This window comes from Capra hircus, chromosome 14 (genome assembly GCF_001704415.2).
Source record: "Capra hircus breed San Clemente chromosome 14, ASM170441v1, whole genome shotgun sequence".
NCBI lineage: Eukaryota > Metazoa > Chordata > Mammalia > Artiodactyla > Bovidae > Capra > Capra hircus.
Window position 1 is genome coordinate 90955044 of NC_030821.1, and position 27246 is coordinate 90982289.

General features: G+C 40.5%; 1 protein-coding gene across 1 annotated transcript in view; it reads right to left on the reverse strand.

Moving 5' to 3' along the window:
- COL9A1 (collagen type IX alpha 1 chain) overlaps window positions 1–27246 on the reverse strand; it is an 88517-nt gene that overhangs the window by 29237 nt on the left and 32034 nt on the right. The window contains 17 exon segments of the mRNA XM_018058815.1: window positions 4604–4657; window positions 4762–4815; window positions 5851–5895; window positions 6910–6963; window positions 7755–7808; window positions 7935–7988; window positions 8103–8156; window positions 9546–9599; window positions 12192–12245; window positions 13541–13594; window positions 19208–19261; window positions 21438–21494; window positions 22212–22244; window positions 22879–22932; window positions 24165–24218; window positions 24587–24610; window positions 27114–27149. Of these exon segments, the coding sequence (XP_017914304.1) occupies window positions 4604–4657; window positions 4762–4815; window positions 5851–5895; window positions 6910–6963; window positions 7755–7808; window positions 7935–7988; window positions 8103–8156; window positions 9546–9599; window positions 12192–12245; window positions 13541–13594; window positions 19208–19261; window positions 21438–21494; window positions 22212–22244; window positions 22879–22932; window positions 24165–24218; window positions 24587–24610; window positions 27114–27149 (843 nt within the window).

The following is a 27246-nucleotide window of genomic DNA, read 5'->3' on the forward strand; positions in this document are numbered from 1 at the left end:
CTATCGGACTTCTAAAATATCACAGAAAAGAATCAATTTTATTACATTTGGTCAGTGATAATTATTTTACCAGAAGAGTGGGCTTTACTCTGCTGTGCTCTAGACTGTGTTGGTTGATACATCTGCTCGATTACCCAAAATGCTAACTAGCTGAAGAACGAACATTATCCTCAGTACCTCTGCAGTTTCAGAAGAGGGAAACTATCGCTATACTTAGTCTGCATTATACCCTAAGTGCCGATTTCTGGCAAAAATATGTTTAACCTAGAAGATCAGTTATGATTCCTAAAGACTGTTGCTTTTACAAATCATTTTCATAGTAACACTTGAAGATCATATTAGTCCTACTACAAGGATAATTTTGCCATAAAAATATTTATTTAATCTATTCAATTTTACCGCATTGGATAGTTTATACTTCTCTCTAATGTAGGTTTAAATATCTCCTCACACACAGAGGCAGACCACAATCTGCTCACACTATAACCATCACAGCTGGTCCATAAAGCACTGAGAGGAGTGTTCTGGAGTGTTCCAGAGCCTGGGGGGGGGGGGGGCAGGAAGGTGGCGTAGATCACTCAACAGCACACCAAGTGGGACCTCTGTGTTGAAGCTGATGGGGTCACGGTAGGGGACTTCAAGAGAAAGGAGACAGGCTTCTACACACACTCCAGGAGTGCATAAACTTTAGAAAACCTGGGATAGATCAGCATGGCACTCATCCCAGTCAAAATCACAAGAGCAGAGCAAACCTAACCCACTAGACAAACGCTCTGGCAAGTTCTGAGGAGCCTGGAAGAGAAAAATGGACCAGGAGCCACTACTCAGTAACACCAAAGCAGAGGTCCCAGCCACCTGCTGGCTCTAAACCAGGAGTCCCCCAGATGCAGGTGTAGACCCTGCAGTGCAGTGTAATGGAAAAAGCCAGAAATGCAAGCCAAGTGGGAAAGACGTGCTCATGTGTACTCACTAGAGATGCCGAAACTCCAATATTTTTTGCTGTGGCATTGGCAGAAGTTGGTGGAACAATGGCGAGGAAAGTGGGAAACACAACTTAACTTCAAAGACATATTTCAGTTAGCCCTGATTCTTTCCTAGGACACATCAGAAGTGGGTTTCATTTCTTCTGCTCAGCTTCCCAACTTGAGATTTGCAGGAAAAACTGATCAAATTTGTGGAAAATAGTTGACATGGCATGAACTTACCTATGAAAATGAATTTAATGATGTAAAATGAAAGAACAAATGCCTCTTTCAGTAAGTAGATTTGGTGTTAAAATTCTGCTCCAGAACTATAATATTTATAACCTCCCATAATACTCTTCTGAAAAAGTTATAGTGGGTGAGAAGTCAGTTATCATGAACAGAAGCAGCATGGCAAGAGTTATCATTCCTCCCACCCAATGCATTTCAAGGAATCTTTATTGAGCACAACCTTACAGTGGGCCCTGAATAAAAAGACACAGGGAACACAAACAGGGATCAGACTTGTCCCTGCCTTTCTGCAGTGTCCACACCATGGGGGAAACAAGAGACCAAGGGTTACAGGTTCAGAATAAGGAGAGATCGTGTCTCTCAGAGGAATAGGGCATCATAAGAGATGACTCCATTGCAGAATTAACACTTCAGTCATATCTAGGAGGACACATGGGATGCTGAGTTAGAAAAATAGGGGAAAAACCCATCCCAGTTGCAGGGTATCACAAAGTATAAACAGGCAGACTAAGAAGCGTAGAGAGTGTTTGGGAATTAGCAAAGTCAAGCTTAGCTGGAACACGGGCTCTGAGCAAGGGAGAAAGGGGAAATAAAACTAGGGGACAAACAGACGCTGTAGGATTTCAGACTCTTTCATTGTCCGTGGAAACCCACTGAAGGTTTTCAAACGAAGGAGAGAAGTGATGACGGAAACTGTGCTTTGCAAAGATCATCCTGGAGGTGCGTGCAGATGTGGAGTCCTACACTTCTCCAGGCTTTTGTGTTTGCTCCCAGGACTGTGGGGACACACTGGAGTTCTGGCGATGCAGGACACTCCCCCCTGTGCCAGAGTCCTGGAGCAGGAACAACTATCCTGGCCTAAAGACCAACAGCATCCCGCGGGGAGACGCGGGCAGAGAAGGAAAGATGTGAGCAGGGAAGGCAAGTCAGCAAGCCGCGGGGAACCGCCTGAGCTGGCGCGGAAGGGCCGGGAGCCGGGAGAGGTGGCCGGGAGCCGGGAGAGGTGGCCGGGAGCCGGGAGAGGTGGGCGGGCTTCAAAAGAAGAGGCAGACGGGAGGCCGTACAGACGCGGTGGTCGGATGAGCAGGTCCTCCTGCGGGTGGGAACGTGATGAAGGAGGAACACCGTAGCTTCGAGCCTCAGTGAGGAGACAGGGCTTCCCAGGTGATGCGAACAGTAAAGAACCTGCCTGCCAGCGAAGGAGACCTAAGAGACGCGGGTTCGCTCCCTGGGCTGGGAAGATCCCTTGGCATAGGGCACGGCAACGCACTCCAGTAGTCTTGCCTGGAGAATCCCATGCACAGAGGAGCCTGGCGGGCTACAGCCCAGATGGCAAAGAGTCCGACATGACTGAAGTGTCTAAGTATGCACACACAAGGGCAATGGTGGGAAGAATACAGACGCTTACAGAAACTGAGCAATCAAAATTGTAGTGAGGCTCGAAAACTTACACAGCCACCACTCCCTCTGAGTTGCCTCCCCACCATAGGAGGATGAAACACCGTCCCCAACCCATCTCCTTCTGCAGCCCAGCTTAAGTCCATCGGTTTCTACACCCCATAACCCGGAGCTGGGGATGGGCCAAGCCCGCTCCACCAGCGAGGCTTGTGTTTAGTGTGTGGTCCCGCCATCATCAGGGGCCCACCATCTGCAGGGGGTCCTGCCATCAGCAGTACTGTACTCAATTTTCTGCTCTATAACACGAATATGACACATTCCAGTCCAATCTTCTACAGCTCCAGCACCTCTCCCCCACAGTGTTCAATCTGCCTGTGATTTTAGAAATGCGATCGAGCTCTGACCTCATTCCTTTGTCAACTTAGGGAAAGTATTTTAATTAGAAACTCACAGACTTCCAGCAACAGAGGAGAAAAGGGAAGTGAGGCGTGAGGGGCAGGAGCTAGCTTGTTTGGCTGCAGAGAAACCTCCTGATAGAAGCTCCACTCTCAACTGGGATATTTCACTTTTCTGAAGCACAAAAATCCTCACTCACATGCTCAAGAAACGCTCTTTAAAATGTAATGGTGGTGTACCTATGGCTGATTCTTATTGGTGTACACAGAAAACCACAAAATTCTGCAAAGCAATTATCCTTCGATCAAAAAAATAAATAAAGTGGGGAAAAAAAGCAACAATGATGCCTGGAAACATTTCTGTGTCCTCACTTGGAGTTGTTTTTGTTACCCAGCAGGCTTTGAAAACAAGAACTTAAAATGAAGACAAGGAGGAATCGTTTAAAGTTAAAATTGAGTGTATCAGTTCCTCTCTAAGGGTTAAGGTCACTCTCTAAGATCACTAGGAATGTATCTAGTGAGAAAATGTGCATAGCTATATTTGCTGCAAAATACATGCACAAACTCACGCTGAAAGAAGCGTGGCAGGTTCTCAAAAGGTTAACATAGAGTTACTGCATGACCCAGAAACTCCTCTCCTATACAGGCACCCAAAAGAAGTAAAACAAGTCTGCGCAAAAAAGTCTACATTTTCTACCTGTAGAAAAATGTTCATAGCAGCATTATTCGTAAGGACCAAAAAGTGGAAATAATCCAAATGCCCATCAATGGCTGAATGGATGAATAAAATAAGGTATGTCTATAGAATTGAATGGACATGAGTTTGAGTAAGCTCCAGGAGTTGGTGATGGACAGGGAGGCCTGGTGTCCTGCAGTCCATGGGGTTGCAAAGAGTCAGACATGACTAAGTGACTGAACTGAACTGAACTGATAGAATTGAAAGTTATTTGACAATAAAAAGGAATGAAGTACTGATACATGGTGCAGCATAGAAGAACCGTGAAGCATTATGCTCAGAGAAGCCAGTCATGAAAAAATCCACATATTGCATGATTCTATTTATATGAAATTTCCAGAACAGGCAAATCCATAGAAAGTGGATGAGTGGTTTTCTAGTGTTAAAAGGGAAGGGGGGGAGATGCTAAATCTGCAAGTGGATCTGAAGTTTCTTTCTGAGGTGATGAAAACACTTTAAAACAGACTATGGTGAGCAGGCTGCACAGGTCTGCAAATGTACTAGCCTCAATGGATCGTACACTTTAAATGGGTGACTTATATAGTATATGAATAATATCTCAGTAGAGCTGTTTTATATTATGGTAAAATACTTCCTTCAACATGGGATGAGAGTAGAAAGGGTCATCATGTTTCTTTTTTAAAATATTTCATTTTTATTTCCACTTTCTGGAGAAAAAAGTGTATTGTATATCTAAATAGCATTCCTGTTTCATTGGTTAATCTGGATTAGCAAATGTCAGGAGGCATTTGTGGATGAGTGACCGGAGGAATGAATAAAGGAAGAAAGGAGGGAGGGAAGGAGGGAGGGGGGAGCAGAGGAGGCAGTCTGGGAGGGGTCTGCAGAGAAGGAATACTCACAGAAAGGCCCCGGGGTCCTCGGGGTCCCACTTCTCCGGGCGGCCCCTGGCGGCCCTGTTATGAAGAAGGCAGGCAGAGAAAGAGTTAAACTCGCTAACCCTTTGCTTCGCCATGACAACAGGTTACTAGGCCTGAACAGGGAACTTAGGACGTCTTACCGGTTTGCCAGAATTCCCCAACTGACCGGGCTTCCCTGGAGCACCTGTGTTACCCTGAAGGTAGAAAACAGTAATTCAGACTAATTCAGAAAGTAAATAAGCAGAATGATCAACCTGACTTGTGCAGACCGGGTCTTTCCTACACTTACACAGCATTAACTTCCTGATTTTACACTGAGAACTTGGGAGAATGAAAACTCTCTTGGTGTATACTTCAAAGTTCTTTAGATTTAGGATACTGTTTTGTCATTCCTGGAAGTATGATAAGGTGTCAAAAATGTTAAAAAGTCAAATGTCAAATGTCAAAAAAGGAAGGTCTTTAGCCAGACAAAAATAAGACAGGCTTTTTCTTTTTTTACAATATTAGTTATATATGCCTTTCTTTATCATTTCCACCTCCAATACACTTCTTTGAGCCATTTGAACCTAACAGTGACACCACTAGAATTGTAAAGGATCGTGCCGGCATGAGGAAACAAGGGATGTGCCAGCAAGCTCTGGGGAAAGCAGGTATCTGGGATGCCATCTCCACCATCAATTGCTCATGGTCTGCTACTGGGGGGGCACCTCAGCCCAAGATTGTCTGGGCCACTATGACCAAAACACTGGAGCCACGTAATTCAATCATAACCAATTTCTACATTAGTCACAGTGTACCTGTTTTATTTAAAGTAAAGCTATATTTTGCAAATTTTTCTTTCAACTATTGTTTTTAAGTGCTTGCATATAAGCACCTAACACTGATTATTCTGTGAACAATATGCTTAATATCTTTAAGTTTCAGCTAAATCATCTTAATATTAATTGACAAAACCTCTGTGGCTTAATAATACCTTCCCTATTTTAAGTGGTAAAGAGCAATGAAACCTCTGTTTTACAGTGGCAAAGGATGACTCTTTCAAGAAGGAAGTCTGATCAGTAACACTTTGTCAAAGTACTCTTTCTGCAGCTGCAGTTCTCTTTGATTTCCCCTTAAGGTCAAATATAAATTCAAAGGCAGGTTGGAACTATTTTAAATGATAAACAAAATAGATCAGTAAAAGAATAAAAGTAGAGAAAAATATTAATTGCAAAGTTTTCATCTTTTACCTTTTCACCAGCAACACCCTTTGCGCCAGGAATTCCAGGTATACCCTGAAAGAATGTACGTGGAACATGTGTTCAATCACCTCATCTGACAACCAGTGAGATGCCAAGCCCACTGAACACTGCCAAGGGGCTGAGGGCATCATGACAACCTCAAAGCTGCAGTGTAGGGGAGAGTCTCCCTAGATTCCCAATTCTGAACTTACAGACCTATCCACAATATCCACAAGCCACAGACTTATTATGTCTGAACACCCTGGAAGCAAATTCTAGCTCTAAACTAAAGTTACATTTTAAGGGTGAACTTCCAAATTAGAATCTGGTACTATTTTCAGGTCAACAGGAACTCTTCCTGGCATGATCTCATGTACAGAATACAAAACAGGAACCTGTCAATAAAGCTCAGCTGCAAGTAGAAAAACAGGATGGCAGGAAAATCCTGGGCCTAACTGAGATTTGGTGCTATCTGGAGGCCTAATATTCTCTGATTATTTTTAAAGTGTCAGATATCATAATAAACCAGAGGACAGTCCTCAACATTACCAAGTAGCTCCTTTAACTTGAAATATGTGCCTCCAACGAGCCAAGAAAACACATGGGATAATCTACATGAATTTCCTGCCACAGTAATGCAGGAAAACACCAATCTGAATAATTCAAAATAGCACACAATCTGAAGATGAAATCTTATAGCTTACATGGTTCCCCAAACATACTCTTAACCTTATGGCTCAACCCTGGTCCTAGGGCTTCAGAACTAGTTAAAGTAGGAGGAAGTATAAAGCCCAGACCATGGCTCAGGGCTGGTGAAATGATATAAAGAAAATTGAGTGAACTAAACAGAGGAATGGAAGTAAAAGATATAGTTAAATCTTGGTGTGGTTATCGGAGAAATAACTAGTTATTCAGAGAAAAAGTACAAAAATGTACAACTGTAAAAACACAAAATTAAAGCATCTTTTCTTCCCCAGAACTTATCAAAACATACATGTTTCTACCCCAAATGCATAAGTTCAAAATATGTATATAAACCAACCAATATTTAAATATGCAAATACTTACAGGTAACCCCTGCAAACCTGCTTCACCAGGAGGCCCGGGTTTCCCTGGTTCCCCCTGAAAAAAACAGTTTTTGTTGATCCTGTATGAACTATTGTCTTTCTTTTAAGAAAAGGAAAGACAAAAACCGTCTAAGCAAAAGGGTTATCTGCATAGCTGACCTTATGTGCACTTTTATAATGTGACCTTGTTCAGGATGGGAAGGTGGAATAGGACTTAGGATGGAAATGCCATCAAAATATGTGATTTCCTTCTGCCTATGTTCATCAACAAGGCAGTTTTACTGAGCTTCTGAAAATAAGCAAACATTCTTTTTGTTTTTTCTGCTTTTTTTAATTGAAGTATAGTTGATCTACAATGTTGCATTAATTTCTGCTGTACCACAAAGTGACTAATATACATATATGTAGATTCTTTTTAATATTCTTTTCCATTATGGCTTATCCCAGGAGACTGGATATAGTTCCCTGTGCTATAGAGTAGGATCTTATTGTTTATCTATTCTATATATAATAGTTTGCATCCACCAACCCCAAACTGCTAGTTCTTCCGTCCCCCATGGCAACCACAAGTCTGTTCTCCATGTCTGTGGGTCTGTTTCTGGCTGGCAGATAAGTTCATTTGTGCCACATTTTAGATCCCACATGTAAGTGATATTATATGGTATTTGCCTTTCTCTTTCTGACTTCTAAGAAGTATTTCGAATTGACCCTTGATGTAAAAAACTAGAAGGAGGGAAAAAAGCCGAAGCCAGCTCAATAAATGTCCCAGTGACACAGTGATGGAAGCTCCTTGGCAGGGCAGGGCAGAGACCACCCCATCGCCCTGAGACTAAATTGCACGGCTACCTTTGTTCCCGGCATTCCAGGTATCCCGTCATGGCCATCCACACCTGGCAAGCCCTAAAGATGCACAAAGAAACACAGTGTCCCTTAGAAACACATCCCTCTTCCTGTCATTATTTTCTAAAGTTTTATTACAATAACCACTTTGAAGAATGAGCTTGATGACTACAGCTCAGGACTTACCGTGTCCCCTTTGGGCCCAGGGAGACCAGGAATTCCTGGAGAACCTTGAGGCCCCTGCAGGGCAGAGGGAGGAGACAGAACAGAGACAGTTACCGCGTGTACTTAGGTCATGTCAAGGAGATCCACACGACCTCCATGCTGGCGGTGATTAACGCGGATTCGACTCACTCTCTCTCCCTTGGGACCTATTTCTCCTGGAGGTCCTCGCTGTCCTTGGTCACCCTGCACGAAAATAAAATTGTGTTCATATGAGCAGAAGTAACTTATTGATAGGCTTTTGAAACGATAAAATTCTATCCAAATTATCTTACACTGCTCTTTCATCTCAATGGCTTTGATTTATCATGGATGCCTCAAGAAACATTTTTATAAAAACTATATTGTCCTAAAAATTGATATTACCATAAAGATCACCAAGACTTACATGTCAATTGATTTCACTGTAAATTCATAATGCTTCTGCACTCTTTGGATAAACAGGTATAATAAAATCAAGGTCCACACTGCAGGTAGCCTTGACATCAGGAACTTTGTCCACACATCCCCTAGCCTCACTGACTATCATGGTGGGTTGAGGTTTGGATGAGGTGCTAACCTTTTCTCTGTATTTTACTTACTTTCCAAGTCAATAACAATGATTTCTGTCAGAACTATCCAGCTGATGCTGATACATGGTCAGGCAGTAACAGATGAGAGGACGTGTCTTCCTAAAATATGGCTTTGGTTGACTTGCTGAGCTGCTCTGAAACCTCAAACAGCTTCCGATTGCTACCAGATCACTTACGATTGCCTGGATTGGCATAAAACATTCCATAACGTGCTTCCACCTTGTCTATTCCAGCTCATCTTCTAACAGGAGCTCCACACTCAGGCAGTGGCAGCCCTCGAGCAGCACGCCCCCATCACCCCAACAGGGCTGCTCCCCACCTGCCCTCGCTGCTCTATCCCACCTCACACATGTTTGCAGGTCCACCTCCCTCTAAGGTCTGCTTGGCACACCATGTCTGCAGCTTGATCTTATGATGTTATCCTCCAATTACATTCTTTCTTTCCCCTTGGACCTTGACAGTTGGAAATTCTATTTCACTTATACTTTTTCTACTTTTTAATGTGGTATGAGTGAGTATCAATGAACCATTTTTTGGTTTATTTACTTCCAGAAAAGGTGTGAGGCAGTCCACATTAAGGACACATCTACACATGGCCATTAAAATATCAAATAATGAGATCAGAAATCATACGAGAGGAAAAGCATAGAACTACCCAAGAAATTAAAGTGAGAGTTACTGTGACTCCTGACATCCTGGCAACCAGAGTGAAAGGGAAAAACACAGCAAGCAAAAAAAAAAAAAAAAAAACAATTTGACTAAACTTATGAGAAAAACAAGACCCATGTCAAGTCAGAAGAACATTTCTCTGTACAAAAGAAAATATAAAGGTGCTTGACTTAATTTTTAAATTTTTAATAAATATGAAAACTATTGCCCATTTTTCCACTTGATTCATATATAAACAATACCTGCACACATACATATATATATTAATAGCAAAAAATCTACCACTGATCATTGCTTAAAAAATCTATCAGTGGATCCCATGAAAAGTACTTACTGGTGCACCAGGGAGCCCTTGAGGCCCAGGTTCTCCATCTAAGCCCCGAGCGCCCTGCAAATAAACAAGACAATGAAAATGAACTTGAGATCAGTGATGCATGCTAAGGGTACTTCAGTTTGTCTAAAGAATTTCAACAGCCAGATAAGAAAGAGGCTTTGTGCCTTGTGGTGCAGTATATACTGATATTCATCAGTGAAACCAAGGAGTATTTAATCAGAAACCTCAGTGGTGAAAACACTGGTTTACATCTTCTCATTCCATCAAAAGTACTACACCCAATCTTTCATACCACCTTGGATATTCTAAATGAACAAACACAACACCCACTCCTAATTGCTGATGTGAGCTACTTACTGAGAGAACCTGGAAAGCCTATTGGGAAGGTTTGATTATCATGCTCTGGGGTTCCCAGGACCCCAGTGGGAATTCATTGCTGATGACGACCAAGGCGCCACCTAAATAACAGTTGCCCTGGACCCTGCAGCTGCCACACCCAGGAGAGAGATTTCCATGACCCTGGATTCCCACCCAGATTTAGAATCAGGACTCCAGACTTGTGATTTGGAGGAAGAAACTGCAAAAAGGATGTGAGCATCCCCTCCTCCACCCTGAGTAAACAGTAGGTTCAGTTTGTGTAAAGTGAAATGATCTGTTTTCTCCATAATAGCTTCACCCTACCAAGTGATGCTGGCTAAAAACTACAGAGCTTTATAAATCTAATTATCCTGAAATTATCTCTGACTTCTTTATCTGTGGTACACATCCCCTCCTTATTTTCATTATAAGGATCGAAACATGATTTCAAAACAAAAATATGGGGATTTCAGTGCTCTCCATCTACGCTACGTGGCAAAATACAGCCCCCTCCCCTTGTTGAAATCTTTTTCTCATTTACCACTTGTATGAGAAGGCAGATGGGCACTTGAAGAGAATAATCCCTCTCCTAATGAACAGGCTTGGGAGAAGGAGATGATGAAAGAAATTTAAAAAAAAAAAGTCAGAAAGGTATTGGGTAGATATTAAGCCAAGAAAACCAGGTGGATGGTGTCTGCATTAGGAATTAAAAATTAGAAAACCTTTGATAGAAGGTTCAGACATGGGTAGAATCAAAGAAGAAGCAGAGATACCTACAGAGCCTTGAAAGTCTTTCATCCCTAAAAACTGGAATAGAGCAGAAGGTGTTCTCCATCCACCAGGAAGGAAGAGGTTTGGGAGACCTGAAAAAGCCTTTGAATTCATAGCTCGTGTTGCTGGGAGGTAGCAGAGCCGGCCCTCGTATTACAGAAAGGCTTTGATGCCTCTCTCTCTTTCTCTCTCTCTCATTGCTGTTCAGCGCCAGCTCAGACCCAAACTGCTGTTACTAGGTAACCACTGCATGGGTCTGAGTTCACCAGAAGAGCTTTTTTCTTTTTACTGAAAGCAATCTGACCACAGTCAGAGGCAACAAGAAAATTTTGAAAACTACCAAGTAGCAAAATACCTCAAAGAAAGAGCCTATCAACAACAGTAACTGGTTCCGAAATAAGGGTCACATATTTTAGGAGATGATTTAAACCCAGAAAACAAGCAAAAGCCTGGGTATCCGCAACTTCAAAATAAATGGGATTTATAACTTAGTAAAAGAACAGCATCGACAAAATGTGACCTAAGGTAACACGAATACAGAAATATAAAAATATGTTTTTAAAAACACAATGCTTTTAGAAGAGCAATGCTCCACAGGAGATGGAAGAGGGAGCCAAGTACAATGAGAAAACCTAAAGAGACAGAGAAAAAGTTGAAAAAAAAAATGACACTGCAGGAATTATTCACTGAATTATAATTCAATGAATTGCTAATTCGCAAAGCAATTCCTTCAATCCACAAAACTGTGCATCTATTTTCTTAGAAAGTTGGAGTTCTTTTACTGAGTGCCTGCAGTGTGCGCATTATCCTTTTCTGGTTGTGAATGACAGGCTGTGTGCTTCTGTCTAGAGCAACAAGGATTAGTTTCAGAGGTTTAGTGAAGAATAAGGTGAGAGTCAGACGGGGTGATGGGCAAAGTGCCTTCTTAACTTTCTGGAGCCCTACAAATGGGTTTTCTTAATAGACTTTCTAAAACAGTGCAGACGGTTTTCTTAAAATCCGAGAGGTTAGACACACCCCCTCACTCATGTAAACACACGCACACACAGAGCAAGAAACATTTCTGAGCTCATCATGAAGGTTCAAGTTGGAGCTGTTTGGCTATCCACCTAGCCAAGCAATCCCTGCCTTGCCCTCTCCACCAGTGACAACGCCTCCCGGCCAGGCATTCTGCCTCCCCCACCCTTCTCCACCCTCCTCCGCCTCGGCCCTGCACCCCAGGTACTGGGTCAGTGTCAACTACCGACAATAACAAGATATGACATCCAACAGCCTGCTTATTCCTGCTTACCCTCAATAACTTAAGATACACAGTCAGTACATAACAAATATCCTGTGGATGACTCATTTCTATCATCTATGTTTATGAAAGAAATGTTAAGAACCTAACCGAACTTCTACAAAGCACCCAATAAGAAATAAAAAGTGATGTTGTGGAAGAGAAGAAGATATTCTGAAATGGCCCCAAACGTAAACATTTATGTGTTTTTATTTTGATGACCAGCATCATCATCTTACCTTTTCCCCTTTCTCGCCAGCTACGCCGGTGATGCCTCTCAAACCTTGAGCTCCCTTGAAAAGTAAACAAAAAGAGAGAGAAGTACATTCTTTGAGCTGAAGCACATATGCTTTGATGTCATCACAAAAGCTGATCCAGAAGAAGGATGCTATCATAACCAAAGGTGACAATGAGAAGAGAGACACACTTTCCTAATTTAGAAGAAAAATCCAAAAGGAATTCTGATGGTAAAACTCTTTTTTTAAAATTCTGGAGACTTATACAAATCTGGAATTGGAATAATGACTGAACACAAAAAGAAAATACCATTAGCATAAAAGAATTATGATAAAGTATTTGACTTTTAACTCACACACAGAATTCACTGCCTCCTTTGCCTTCTCTGTGGTTTGTAACTTGGCTACATGTCACAGGGTAGTGATTTTAAACCTTGGAGTAACTTTTCCCCACCAATATATGCCATCCAAGGCAATTAGGCTCCCAAGGTAGCCCAGGAAAGCTTCTTCCTACAGATATAGCTGGGGTCTCCATCAACCACTTGCCATCACTCTTTGTTACACTGTTTCTACAATAAAAGATACTCTGAATTTCTGTTTGGGGCAGTAGGAACCCATCTTATCCCTTCTCGGGCATAGCAGTGGGTAATCCTCAAACTGAGCATGCAAGGTGTTATTTCTAGAATCCGCTTCAATCCTGAATGTTACCATTCTAGGCTTCTGGCCCCACAACTGTAGGGATCCAGAAACAGATGCTGTAGACATGCTGCCTGGGAAATAACAGGGGGAGACACGCCATCGGGAAAGCGGGCTGGCCGCTTCCAGACAACTTGCTAACTGCCCACACTGGCTTAGGACAAACAGGCTCTAGGCCAGTCATTTCCCTGTGTTCTCACTGTCCCTACAACCAGCTCTGTTCTACATTCTGGTCAGTCCCAGTGTAGTCTCTGTAGAGCAGTTAGGAATGGCCTGAAATATACATTCAAGCTGATCCAGCTCAGGACACAAAATGAGATGTGGCCAAATCAGATTAAAGAGGCTCCCTTACTGACTGTGGCTCACTTACTGACTCTGAACATAAATCAAAAAGAATTCCAGAAATATTTGGGTCAATAGCAGAGACATGGGAATGACATGTATTATCTCTCAAGGAGAGCTTTTGCATAAATATTCCAAAAAGCATACTTTTTACAAATCTGTGTGTTCCTTGACAGATGCTGTTTTTTATATAAAAAGTGAAAAAACTGAATTTTACAGAAATATTTTTGCATGTCCTCTCCCAAACTGCAGAAGTAATGATATCCTCAAGTGACCACTGGGATCACGCAGTGTAAGACTGAAAAATACTTAACCGGAGGTCCTTGAGCTCCAACTTCTCCCAGTCCACCCTGGTCCCCTTCTTCACCCTGAAAAGCAACACAGAGTAGGGCATCAAATGCTATTCCAGGAATTGACCTGAAGTGGGCTCAGTCTAACTCTGCATCCCCTGAACTAGTCTATTATGCTTTCTTAAATCATTTTATAAGAGTAATCCATATAATCGAAGACTATTCAGAAAATACAAACAAGTATAGCATTAAAGTCACCCCAATCCCACTTTTCAACTATAAACACCAGTAACATTTTAGATGCTATCCTTTTCAAAATTTTTCTAAAGAGGGAGAGAGGAGGAAAGGGAGGGAGGAAGAGACAGACACAGAGACACAGAGGAAGGGTGTGTATGCATTTAGGTACTCTGTGCGTGTGTGTGTGTGTGTGTGTTGTGGGTTTATTATTAGGGAAGTGTGACCACACTACACAAACTTTTCCATAAACTATATTTCTATTATGATTTTCATTTTAATTTTTTATTACAGTTTTCATACCATGCACCATTTTTTAATTTATTTAAATCAGTCTTTTCTTCCATGACTTCTACCTTTGGTGTCACCCTTAGAAAAGCCTTATCTGTCTCCCAAAAATAAATAAATATTCATCTATATATATTTTCTTCTAGTAATTTTATATATATCATTTAATTTCTTATGTAGAAATCTTCAATTATCAGTAATTTATTTTTATGTAAACATAAAGTAGAAATCTCTTTTTTCCTTCTTGTTGTTGTTATTCAGTCGCTAAGCCGTGTCTGACTCTTTGTGACTCCATGGACTGAGGCACGCCAGGCTTCCCTGTCCCTCACTGCCTCCCAGTTTGCTCAAGTTCATGTCCTTTGAACCAGTGATGTCATCCAACCATCGCATCCTCTGCCACCCTCTTCTCCTTTTGCCTTCAATCTTTTCCAGCATCAGTCTTTTTTTCAATAATAAATTTAAGTTTATTAATTATCCATTTTTAATTTTTTAGATTTTTAAACATTTTTAACTGGAGGACAATTGCTTTACAATATTATGTTAGTTTCTGTCATATATCAACATGACTCAGCCATAAGTATACATATGCCCCCCCTCTTTTTTTAATATAAATTTATTTATTTTAATTGGAGGCTAATTACTTTACAGAACACGAGCATCAGTCTTTTCCAATGAGTCGGCTCTTCACATCAGGCAGCCACAGTGTTGGAGCTTCAGCTTCAGCATCAGTCCTTCCAATGAATATTCAGGGTTGATTTCCTGTAGGATGGACTGGTTTGATCTCCTCACGGTCCAAGAGACTCTCAAGAGTCTTTTCCAGCATCACAGTGTGAAAGCATCAGTTATTTGGCACCCAGTCTTCTTTATGGTCCAACACTCACATCCATACATGACTACTGAAAAGACCATAGCTTTCACTAGATGGACCTTTGCTGGCAAAGTGATGACTTTGTTTTTTAATACGCTGTCTAGGTTTGTCACAGCTTTCCTTCCAAGGAGCGAGCATCTTCTATTTTCAGGGCTGCAGTTACCATCTGCAGTGATTTTAGAGCCCAAGGAGAGAAAATCTGCCATTGCTTCCCCTTTTCCCCTTCTACTTTCTTTCTTACTGGCACTCCATTCAATATCATTTACTGAATAATAAATTCTCCCCACATAGGTTGGAAAATTCATCTTTAACATATATTAAATTGATAAATATACTTGTTTGTGGACTTCCTATTAAGCTCTACTGGTTTACTATACGATGTTGTCAATACCACAACATTTTAATTATTGAGATTCTATAATACATTTTAATCTTTGGTTGGGAGAATTTATTTACTCTTTTTTTAATTTAAATTTATTTATTTTAGTTCAGTCGCTTAGTTGTGTCCAACTCTTTGCAACCCCATGAATTGCTGCACGCCAGGCCTCCCTGCCCATCATCGACTCCTGGAGTTCACTCAGATTCACATCCATCGAGTCAGTGATGCCATCCAGCCATCTCATCCTCGGTCGTCCCCTTCTCCTCCTGCCCCCAATCCCTCCCAGCATCAGAGTCTTTTCCAATGAGTCAACTCTTCGCATGAGGTGGCCAAAGTACTGGAGTTTCAGCTTTAGCATCATTCCTTCCAAAGAAATCCCAGGGCTGATCTCCTTCAGAATGGACTGGTTGGATCTCCTTGCAGTCCAAGGGACCCTCAAGAGTCTTCTCCAACACCACAGTTCAAAAGCATCAATTCTTCGGCACTCAGCCTTCTTCACAGTCCAACTCTCACATCCATACATGACCACAGGAAAAACCATGGCCTTGACGAGATGGACCTTAGTCGGCAACTTTACAATATTGTATTGGTTTTGCCATACATCAACATGAATCCGCCACAGGTGTACACGTGTTCCCCATCCTGAACCCCCCTCCCACCTCCCTCCCCGTACCATTTACTCTTCTTTTTCATTTACAGTTACTCTTATTTTTCAGGTTTTCCTAAATGTATGTACCCTTAGACATGAACTTTACAACTGTTGGGCGGCTCTTCACCAAAAAAGGCTGCTTGCTTTGTTTTGTATTAGAACCTCATTAAATTAACAGATTGTATAGAGAAACAATCTTTACAATACTGAATCTTTCCGTTGTGGAACTCAGTATATCTTCTGATTTGATCAAAATGTTTCCTTTTTCTTTCCATCACTAAAGTTTTGTTCTTTTCTTCAAATTGAATACTTAAGTGTGTTCTAAGGTATTTTGACTATCTGGTGGCTACTACCAATGGACTTTTCTTTCATCATGTTTTTCAACTATTCCTTTGACTTTTTATATCAGTTATATGATCTCTGATACATGTGTTTTTACTTTATTTATTTATTTGGCTGTACCAGGTTTTAGCTGCAGCATGTGAGATCTAGCTCCTTGACGAGGGATCAAACTCAGGCTCCCTGAATTGCACTGGGCCCCGGGACTGGACCCCCAGGGCAGTCCCTCTGATATATTTTTAAATGTTAGGATATTCTAAACAGAAATCCAAGTACTACTATTTCTTACAGAAAGATTACTTTATGGACTCTGAGAAAGTCATTTTTTCTTTAACTAGGATTTTGCTTTTTATAATAGATACACTACCCTACATTTCCTATGGTAACAAATAACTTAAATTGTGAAGTTAGTTATTAGAAAAATATCTTAATTTTTAATATATGTATATAATAGTAGATTTTAAATCCAATTCTATTGTTTATTACATGCTTCAATTCACTCATTTTCTTGTTCCACAGGCTGCAACTTTGTATTTGGAGATTTTTTTTTTTCACACATACACAAAGAAATACCAAAAAAAATTAGTAGCAGTATTAATATAGAATACCTGGCCATACAAAGCAAAGAACTAGGCTATACTTAAATCACTTACACTTCATTTCTGAATAAACTCTAAGAGTCTTTTATACTGGATTTTTGTTAGTTCATGGAGTGGATAATCAAAACATGTATAATTAAATACTACTTGTATTTCCCACCAACTATAAAAACAACATTGATTATAATTTTTCATTAGCACAGCTTGGGGTATTTTCCCATTGATTCTTGTTAAAACGTAGAGTAACATAGTTGATTTAAATATTTTACCAACAGGTGAATAGCACACAGTAACTAATCAATAACCATAAAGCTAAATGACAAATTTAGGAATAGCAATTTATTATCATTTTACTGAAAGGTTTTTTTTTGATGGTTCATTCTTAGATTCATAACCAATTTTTTTTAAATATTCATTAATTTGTGGAGTAAATTCAATGCAGAATTGTGAATCTGAAAGCAAACTTCAAGACCCTAGTCTTAATTCTTCATCATTCTGTTTTCAGTTCACAACTAAATGCATCCATTAGCCCTTTCAGGTTTCATTTTTCAAGGAGTTATATTATCTTCATAGATCAATTTTCAAAGACAGCCACTGAAAGTTTAAGTGACATATGTATGTGAAATAAAGGAACAGTCAACAATTTTAATTATGGAAAGTTTTTTCATGAAAATTTTGGCCAGTTGCCTAACACACCAAGAATTTTGCAGGTTCCCCACTTAAGAAGTCCAGATAACTAGCTTGCATAGGTCTCAAAAATACTAGTTTCATGGGTGAGTGGAGAGACCTCTGATTGACTATTTCATTCCCAAACCCCATCGGATGGGGGAGTGGAAGTTTCCCAAAGAGAAAGGGTCATAAAAAAAAGAGAGAGAAGGATACAGGGCATCAAAACAGCAGAAGCCACTAAATCCGCTTTACTATACGCAGTGACTCGAGGCATCTTTCAGTGTGGTTTAATATTGGGTTTCTGTGGTTAGATGGTATTCTATTATATGGATATGTCATACTTAAATTAGCCACATCAGACATATTTATTCATTTCTGTGCCCTTAGCAGGACTTCCCTGGTAGCTCAGACGGTAAAGCGTCTGTCTACATCGCGGGAGACCTGGGTTCGATCCCTGGGTCGGGAAGATCCACTGGAGAAAGAAATGGCAATCCACTCCAGTCACTTAGAATAAACCCTGGCACATAACAGGGATTAATAAATATTTGTTGATTTTTTTGTTACAAATTTAAAAATTCAGTGGAGGAACGGGCACACAGAAAAACATCCAAAGTACTTGCTGTTTTTATAATCTTCTCCAATTTGTCATTAAGAATCCACCTGTGATATGCCAGATGAATAAAATGGCTCAACTATTCCGAGCCTAAGTAATAAAAAACTTTTAAAATGTAAGTTCACACTGTAATAAGATACAGGAAATTGGTTTATTTATCTTCATTATCTGCGATTGTTCAATAGTTTTTCCTAAGGAACTCAAGAATATTACTGCCTGAAGATATCAATAAATTTCTTCTCAAGCTCTTAACCTCGAAAGGCAGACTCCTGCCACCCTGTAAATGTGTAAATGGACATATTCAACAAAGTCTAGATGACCCACATTGATAAGAACAGTTTGACTTTGTAAAAATATGCAATTTACAGGGAAAAATATTCTACCACATAAGAAGTCAAATTCTTAATTACTTTAAGGCGATTTCATCCCGGTGGATGAAAAAAGACAAATAGATGACCTTACTTTAAATTTCAGCCTTGCAGGACACGCTAGCTCCACTATAAATTGTGCTGTGGATTCCAAGTTTCTACCCAAAAAACAATATAAGTGCTATTGCTAACTTCCAGATGACTCGAAGCCTAAGTTATATTGAAATGAAGTCAGAAACGAACAAAAATTATTTCAGAACTTGAGAAGCTATGAGCCAGTTATCAACTTCCCTGTTTGCTTGTCTCAGCAACACTTGTCATAAAATTTTACACTTGTTATAAAATTTTGTCTAGCGGAGTGGAACAACCAGCTTGAATAACATTTGACTATCAAAAGCCTCAAGGAAAAGAGCTGAGTGTTATTGATTAGAAAAGGAAAGTGAGGGCCAGCAACGCAGGAAGGAAAGAAAGTGGGTGGTGCTTTCTTTGTTCTTTTTTTGTAACTGAACAACCTTAGGATATGATGCTTAGTCAGAATATTGATGCATCTACTGAGAACTTGTCAATCATCACTGGAAAAGGAAGGGGCAAAAATCATGCTTTGTTATTCTTTGTAAGCCCTTACAATGAAAGTCATTACAACCTCTTAATCACAATGTACCCACTAAATATTCCTTGTCCTTACCTTGTGACCTTGTCTTCCAGGTTCACCAATCTCTCCTTTAGCTCCTTTATGACCCTAACAAATGCAAAAATACATAAGTAAAGAAATAAATCAATGTGTTGGATTTGACACAGAAAGTGGTCAGGTGGCTCATAAAGTGACCTTGCCCCCCTAAATGTAAGTCAACGTGCTGCTAAGAGAAAAGGTTATGTCACAAAGAAATGACAGCCTTAGAAGAATTTTAAAACACCATGTGTACTACACAAGCATATAGAATAGGTATCAGTTTCAGTTAGCAAACTCTCTCCTGGAATAGCAAATTCTCCATTACCTAGGTCAGTAACTAGATAATGACATTGCCCGCGGGTGTCTAGATCCCTTCTTCCCCAACTTCCTCTCACAGCTGGGTCTCCTCCAACATCAGTAACTCATTCTCCAGAGGTGGACCGCTGACCCACCAGACCAGCTGCCCCCTGCTCTCCGGAGCCTCCTCTGAAAACCCTCTTCCTCCTCTGCACCCATGGCCTTACTCGAGGCAGAAGAAGGGCTTCCCCAGATGTACAACTTTCTGCCCCTTTTTGTGCACAGTTTAAGTACAAATTCAGTTCAGTTCAGTCATTCAGTCATGTCCAACTCTTTGTGGCCCCATGGACTGCAGCACACCAGGCCTCCCTGTGCATCACCAATACCCGGAGCTTACTCAGACTCATGTCCATTGAGTCAGTGATGCCATCCATCTCATCCTCTGTCATCCCCTTCTCCTCCTGCCTTCAATCTTTCCCAGCATCAGGGTCTTTTCAAATGAGTCAGTTCTTCACATCAGGTGGCCAAAGTATTGGAGTTTCAGCTTCAGCATCAGTCCTTCCAATGAATATTCAGGACTGATTTCCCTTAGGATGGACAGGTTGGATCTCCTTGTAATTCAAGGGGCTCTCAAGAGTCTTCTCCAACACCACAGTTCAAAAGCATCAATTCTTCGACACTCTGCTTTCTTTCTTGCCTGGAAAATCCCATGGACGGAGGAGCCTGGTGGGCTGCAATCCATGGGGTCGCTAAGAGTTGGACACGACTGAGTGACTTCACTTTCACTTTTCGCTTTTACACATTGGAGAAGGAAATGGCAACCCACTCCAGTGTTCTTGCCTAGAGAATCCCAGGGACAGGGGAGCCTGGTGGGCTACCGTCTATGGGGTCACACACAGTCAGACACAACTGAAGCGACTTAGCAGTAGCAGCAGCAGCAGCAGCTTTCTTTATGGTCCAACTCTCACATTCATACATGACTACTGGAAAAACCATAGTCTTGACTAGACGGACCTTTGTTGGCAAAGTAATGTCTCTGCTTTTTAAGTGCAAATAGACAGCTATAAACAGCAGTCAGCAAAGGCTACAGAGCACAAGAAGAAACTCCCATCTTTCATTGTCAGGACACCTGTCCTAACACTTTGGATCAGTAACATGAAATAAATGTGAAATAAACATTCCAAACATTGTCTATCAGAGTTTTGTCCTGAAAACCTTTCTTGTTCCAAGGTTCAAGTTTCCATGAAAAATAAGACACCCATCCAGGCTCCCGTCTTCTGCATTGTGGGCGCACATCCAAGCTAACCTCAGAGGAAACTGGAATGGGAAACCCAGTGCCTCAGAGTCTTTTGGACCTTGGCACAACTCCCCTGATCTGGAATTTTTCAAAATCATTTCAGACTCATATAGTAGAGAGAGAAAGCTGATTAACCCCAGCATTTGGTATTTATTTCTTTATTCCAATGGGCAATTTTGAAGCAATTATGATGGCAGAGTGAGAGAAAAACACATTTGGAAAGTGTCTTTTTTTTTTTTCTCTATTTTGGACAGTTTTTCCAATTTCTTTTTGACTAAAACAGTTTGAAATACATTATATGTACAGTGCCTGGCCCCCGTCTGTCACTACTGGGGTAAATTTCTGAACCTTCATCTGTTGTTCTAGAGTCTCTCAATCCAGCGCGTTTCGTTGATATCTCTTCCCTGAGAAACAGAAGCACTGAATAGCCAAGCATCTGTGTCTGGTTAGGAACAGCTGTCAGCGTACCAGCGGGAACCTCCAGGACTGAAAAGGGGCCACAGACAAAGCCACCGAATAAGCGACAGGCTTGCCTAACCCATCAGAGTGGGGTCTGTGCACGAGCAAGGCCAATGCTTCAGGGAAAGCCTCTGTTTTTCGTATGGATCGTACTCTTGAAGATAGAATACAGCACGGACATTATTGTCTTACCCTCATGCCTGGCAGGCCTGGGTGTCCCGAACGACCCGGTGGGCAGGAATTGGGACACTGCCAGAGAAACAGAAAGAGAGTAACCGAGAGCCTCTGCTTCATAATAAAATGATACATCTTTTAGGGTTTCCAGCTGCAGAACCCCAGTGGAAGTCTATTCATTAAATAACTCTGGCTACTCTTTCCTTTTTTATTTACTTGTAAACTCAGAAATATTCCTAGCTTACAAAACATACAGAGAACATAACAAACCCTTTCCCCACGTATCCACCATCCAGATTTAATGAATGCTATTATTTTGCCATATTATTTCAGATTCAATTTGTTCAAGAAATAAAACATTTGCAGACCAACCTCTCCCCCTCCAATCCAACAGCTCTGTCTTAAAGGTCACATCCCCCCCACCCCGCCAATAAGTGGACCAAAACTGCATTTAGTGCAGTTTTCCTGCACTGTTTGAATATCAGTCTATAAGTAAAACAAGTCTCAGAGAGTATTATTGGACTTAGATCTTCTAAAATTGGAGTGCTCTGGTGAAAAGCAGGTCTCCTCCATAAAGTGAAAAAGAAAGATAATTCTATAATGAAAAAGTTAGTGTGAGTAGGTTTAAGTGACCAGTCCATCAGTCCAACAAATTGCTCTGCCATCTGAGTAAAATAAAACATGAAAATACAACATATTCTATCAAGATCATCTTAAAGAAAATTCATCTTCTAAACAGAATTCCTGGTCTTTGACTTAATACTGTATTTTATTCAAAGGAAAATGTCTTACCAATGGATCTCCATCATGAAAGCCAATTGTTCCCTAAAGTAAAGAAAATGTTAAAGTTAAGAATATAGTGAAATATTTAATTCATCCTACTAATAATAAAATGCTTATTGGACAAATACAGTAAATGTATTTTTGAATAAGCTATAATGAATAAATTGCCTAAGATATGCTAATATTCTAGACACTTCACTCATGGGTCTATTCTGTTTGGAGAAATCGAAATTTTAGTACATTATTTCTTTCACATGATTGAAGAGAAGTAAAATGACAGGATAGAAAATATTCTGAATCATAAGTTGAAAGTATGGATTATCTCCCAATTAACCTCATTTTTTAAATTGTTCATTGTGTAAATCCCTCATAAACACTAGGTCATTTGAAAGTGTTCCTTTTATATGTCCAAGTTGTGAGCATTTGAGAAGTCAGAAGCCTCAAAGCACTTCAAATATAATGCGTAAACCATTCCCTTGAAAATTACCTTTCAAATTATTGTGATTTCTCAACTATACTGGCCTTAAAAGACCAAGCTCTGAATGAGTGAAAATATCACAGCCATTTTGAAATTTTAGGACAATGATTCAATTTAAAAGTCCTTTCATTTTTGGTTCTTAGGGTTCTATAATCCCAACTTTCAGACACAGAGAAATTCAAACTGCAAGTAACTTACACTGGGTCCCGGGGGGCCAGGAGGTCCCGGTGGTCCTCTTTTCCCAGGGTCGCCCTAAGTTATTAGAAAATTATGACACAGCGGTTATACACACATCAAAACACAGTGCACAAAACAGGTGAGGTATGAGAAACTGACATTCCTACAAACCCTGCAGAACTCAGCCTGCATAGACCTGCCACCAAAATCAATGGGTGACCCGCAATCCAATTAGTTCCACAAAGCTAGAAGAATAAAGGAGGTCCAGCCTCATCAAAGTAAGAGAAGGTGGAGGGAGACCTGGGGAAAAGAGCCAGTTCTTCTCTATACACTGATCACTGTACTCTGGAAACACTACGTATTTTTCTAGTTGATTTTCAGGGGAACCAGAACAGTCACTGCTGCCAGCGCCGCCCAGCCAAGGGCAGCTCACGCCTGCCTGACACTGTAAACAAGAAGGCAACCTCTGCAGGGCCAGTCAGCCCTGGACTCTTCACTCGGAAGCTGTCCCTCGGTCTGTCACCGCACGCACTTGCTAATGCGACAAGAAGAGCAAAGATGGCTAAATAAGCCATTCAGATGAAAGTGGATTCCAGTTAGACTTAATCACCAGCGCTTCCTCCCTGTACACTTTTCCCTCTAATATTCCATCATAAACCAAAAGCATCTTACAATCCACTTTATAATCATTTTATATACATTCTTGCATTCAGTAAATAAATTTGCCAAACAGCAGCACCTACAGAGAAGCTAGATAGGTATATATATGTGGCTCCCCCTTTCAATGGATTTACTATTATTGATTCTTCAGATAACATCACTACTTCAAGTTTTTGGAATATTTATTGAATATTAACATCAATTTCTCCCATGCAGTTCAGCTCTCTGTTGACTAAAATTCTGTCGGTTCAATTATGATTTTACGATGCTAACATAAAGGCACGTGGGAATGGTTTTAGACTATACACTCATTTCATACAGAGAAATTCATACAAAAGACACTGGACCCCAATCCCAGCTGAGTCTGTAAAATGAAGGCGACACTTCTTGGCTTAATCACTAATTCTAGAAGTTGGGAAGAAAAAGTTCAGCTGAGAACTTTGGGGGAAAAAATTAAAATCTCTCTACAAAAATGAGATAGCATTATTACCCTGGTCCTCATCAGCATTATAAACTGGAATTAAACTTATCTGCCATGTCTTGGATTTGCAGGGGGAAACACACATAGGGCAGCCATCCCCAGTAACATCTCCTATTAAGTCAGCAAACATCTACCAACGTGCTGTGTTTGTGTGTCTGGTACTCACAATCGGTCCAACACGGCCAAGCTCTCCAGGGAGTCCTGCTCCCCCAGGAGGACCCTGAAGTCAACAAATTAGAGGGACATGGTGATTTATGACATTTTCACAATTTATGAAAAGTGATATCAAATACGATAAACAATTGACTCAGAATGATGTATCTGTGCTACCTTTGGCTTCCAATGAGACAACTCATCTGACTGAAGAGTAATTACTTAAAATGGAAATTTATTAAATTAACAGAAATTTCTTAAATTAATAAAACACTTTTAGTAGAATAGGGGTGCTGTCATAGTAGCCACCTAAGATCCCTAAGGGAGGCCACTGTCAACACCACTGGTAGAGTGCTGACTGGAGACTAAGGTTGGGATCTGAGAAAGAGGCTGTTCTTATAGACTACGCAAAACAAACCAAGAGACGACACTCACAGGAGGTCCAGGAATACCACGGCCCTAAAAGGTTAAAATAAAAGTTGTTACGATACAGGACCCATACTTCGTGTAAATACAGCAGTTACAGAAGTAAATACCGAAGTTACTTCTGTAAATACAGAACTAACTCAGTTCAAAAATAAACTACCAAGTCTATCACTAAATAAACATAAGATGCCCATTGAAAAAGAACGGACTTGGTAAAGAAAGCAAACTCAGCTCCACTTCTAAATGAAGAAGCTTGCTTCAGCTCCTCAAATGTTCTTTTGATGTCTAAGCTAGCCGGTAGTATTTTTTTCAAACTTTTTTTTTTTTAAAGAAAAGCAAAGTATAGAAAACCCACTCCAGTATTCTTGCCTGAAGAACCCATGGACAGAGGAGCCTAGCAGACTTTAATAGTCCATAGCATCGCACAGAGTCAGACATGACTGAAGTGACTTAGCACAGCAAGTAAAGAGGTCATCCATGCTTGCTGTCAGGAGAATTTACCATTCCTCACAAAGAGGCACACCACAACTGGACTTTTTCACGTTCTTTCCCACTACAGTTTATTACAAAATAGTGAACATGTGCTATACCGTAGGTCCTTGTTGTTTATCTGTTTTATATGTGGTAGTTTCTATTTGTTAATCTCAAATTCCTAATTTATCCCTCCCTTCCTTTCCTCTTTTGTAACCACAAGCTTGTTTTCTATGCCTGTGAGTCTATTTCTGTTTTGTAAAGAAGTTCACTTGCAGCATACTTTAGCTTCCACATATAAATGATATCATTTGTCGTGTTTTATAAGAAACTGACATTAAAAGTAAGACAATATGGCTTTAAAATTTATAATATGATATTTGGAAATTGCCCAAACATTTAGCACAGAGAGGAAGGGGAGAACCAAAGTGTTTAGGAACATACCCCTTGACAGGTAAGGCTATGCATCCAGACACCAAATCCAGTAGAAATGGAAAACAAAACGGTGTCACTCCTGAAATGACCTCCAGTGGGATCCTCATTTATGCTGAATTTTATTTTAAAACCAATCATTCTGTCTCCCACTCCCTTACATTTACTATCTCTTGAGCAACATCAAACTGCGTGTAACCAGGGATTGAAACGATGCCTTATGCAGCCTCCAAGCCTCAATTCCAAGCACAGGGCCTAGCACACAACGAGCTCTAACTCTGTGCTGGTTGAACTTAATAAAACTGAGCACCGCTGCCTTCAGGGCGCAGTCTCCCAGCCTTGGGCCTCCTCGTCACTCTCTCTCCTCTGTGCGCTTGAATCCCTCTTATGCACAGCTGTCCCTGACACCATATTCCTGACAGCTTGTACTTCCAGACTTCGTATTTTCTAGATAGAAATATCTAAGATAGATATTTTCTAAAATATCCATCCATATATGAAGCATCCAGGGGAATCACATCCTCTGATAATGATGCTATTATTTCTAATTATTTAGGCAGCCACAACAAGCAAGCATGAATTTCACATGAGTAATATGTTTCAATGGTAAATGGGGAGTTTTCAAGGCATTCTTTGAAAAATTACTTCTATTTGAACATTATAATATGTGGATCAATATGGAAAATAAATGTTATGCTTGAAGATACCAAAGTAATCAATAAGTTATTTCGTTATCAAGAGACCTAGAGATTTGATGAATTTTTGAAAAGGCATCTCTATAAGATGTTGAGCTCTGAGTTAAAAATGTGGGAAGGAAGCCAGCAAACTATTCACCTCTGAAAACAGGCCTATAATGCAAAAGATGAAATATGGCAAAGGAAACAGTGCAAATAGAAAACAAGGAGGAAAAACACAGATTAATAGCAAGAGCAAAAAAGGAATGAGGAACAAATAGGGAAAAAAATGGCAGCCTGAGAATCCAGTTCTCCTCTGACTAGAAATAACACAAGTCTGGTGGATTATGCAACGTGGAAAAAGACTCGCCAGGGAAGCAGGTGGGTGATAACATGGCTGGTATTTCATTAGACATAAAACCAGTTGTGAAGAAACTGGTGTGATGCCGAGGTCTAAACACCAAATACTTAGATTTGCTGCTGTTACGTGAGAAACAGTTTCCATCAATGGGAACAAAGTGAAAAGTAAAGTCGCTCAGTTGTGTCCGACTCTTTGCTACCCCATGGACACCAGGCTCCTCTGTCCATGGGATTTTCTAGGCAAGAGTACTGGAGTGGGTTGCCTTTTCCTTCTCCAGGGAACTTCCCGACCCAAGGATTGAACCGAGGTCTCCCGCATTACAGACAGACGCTTTACCATCTCAGCCACCAGGGAAAGTCAATGGGAACAAAGAGAGGGTTATTTCCATTGGTAAATGCCACCTGCAAACAGATGTATGTATTTTGCACCATACATTCAGATTGCTCTGAAATTTTCTCCTCATAGTCAGAATGCTTATCATAGCAGAAAAGCCATAATCTCTTAGTGATGTATATTATGTAGAAAACTAAATTGAAAATTTTCACAGTGGCAGAATTTCACCTAAAGACAGACTATAAATCACTTCACATTTACTTACTGGAAATCCACGAGGTCCTGGCACACCAGGTTCTCCCTAAAAATAAAAATAGCTCCATTTTACTTAGCTTTCTTAGCATGAGTAAGTAAGTATGCAAACTGCATAAATATTAAAATCATTAAAACACTCCATC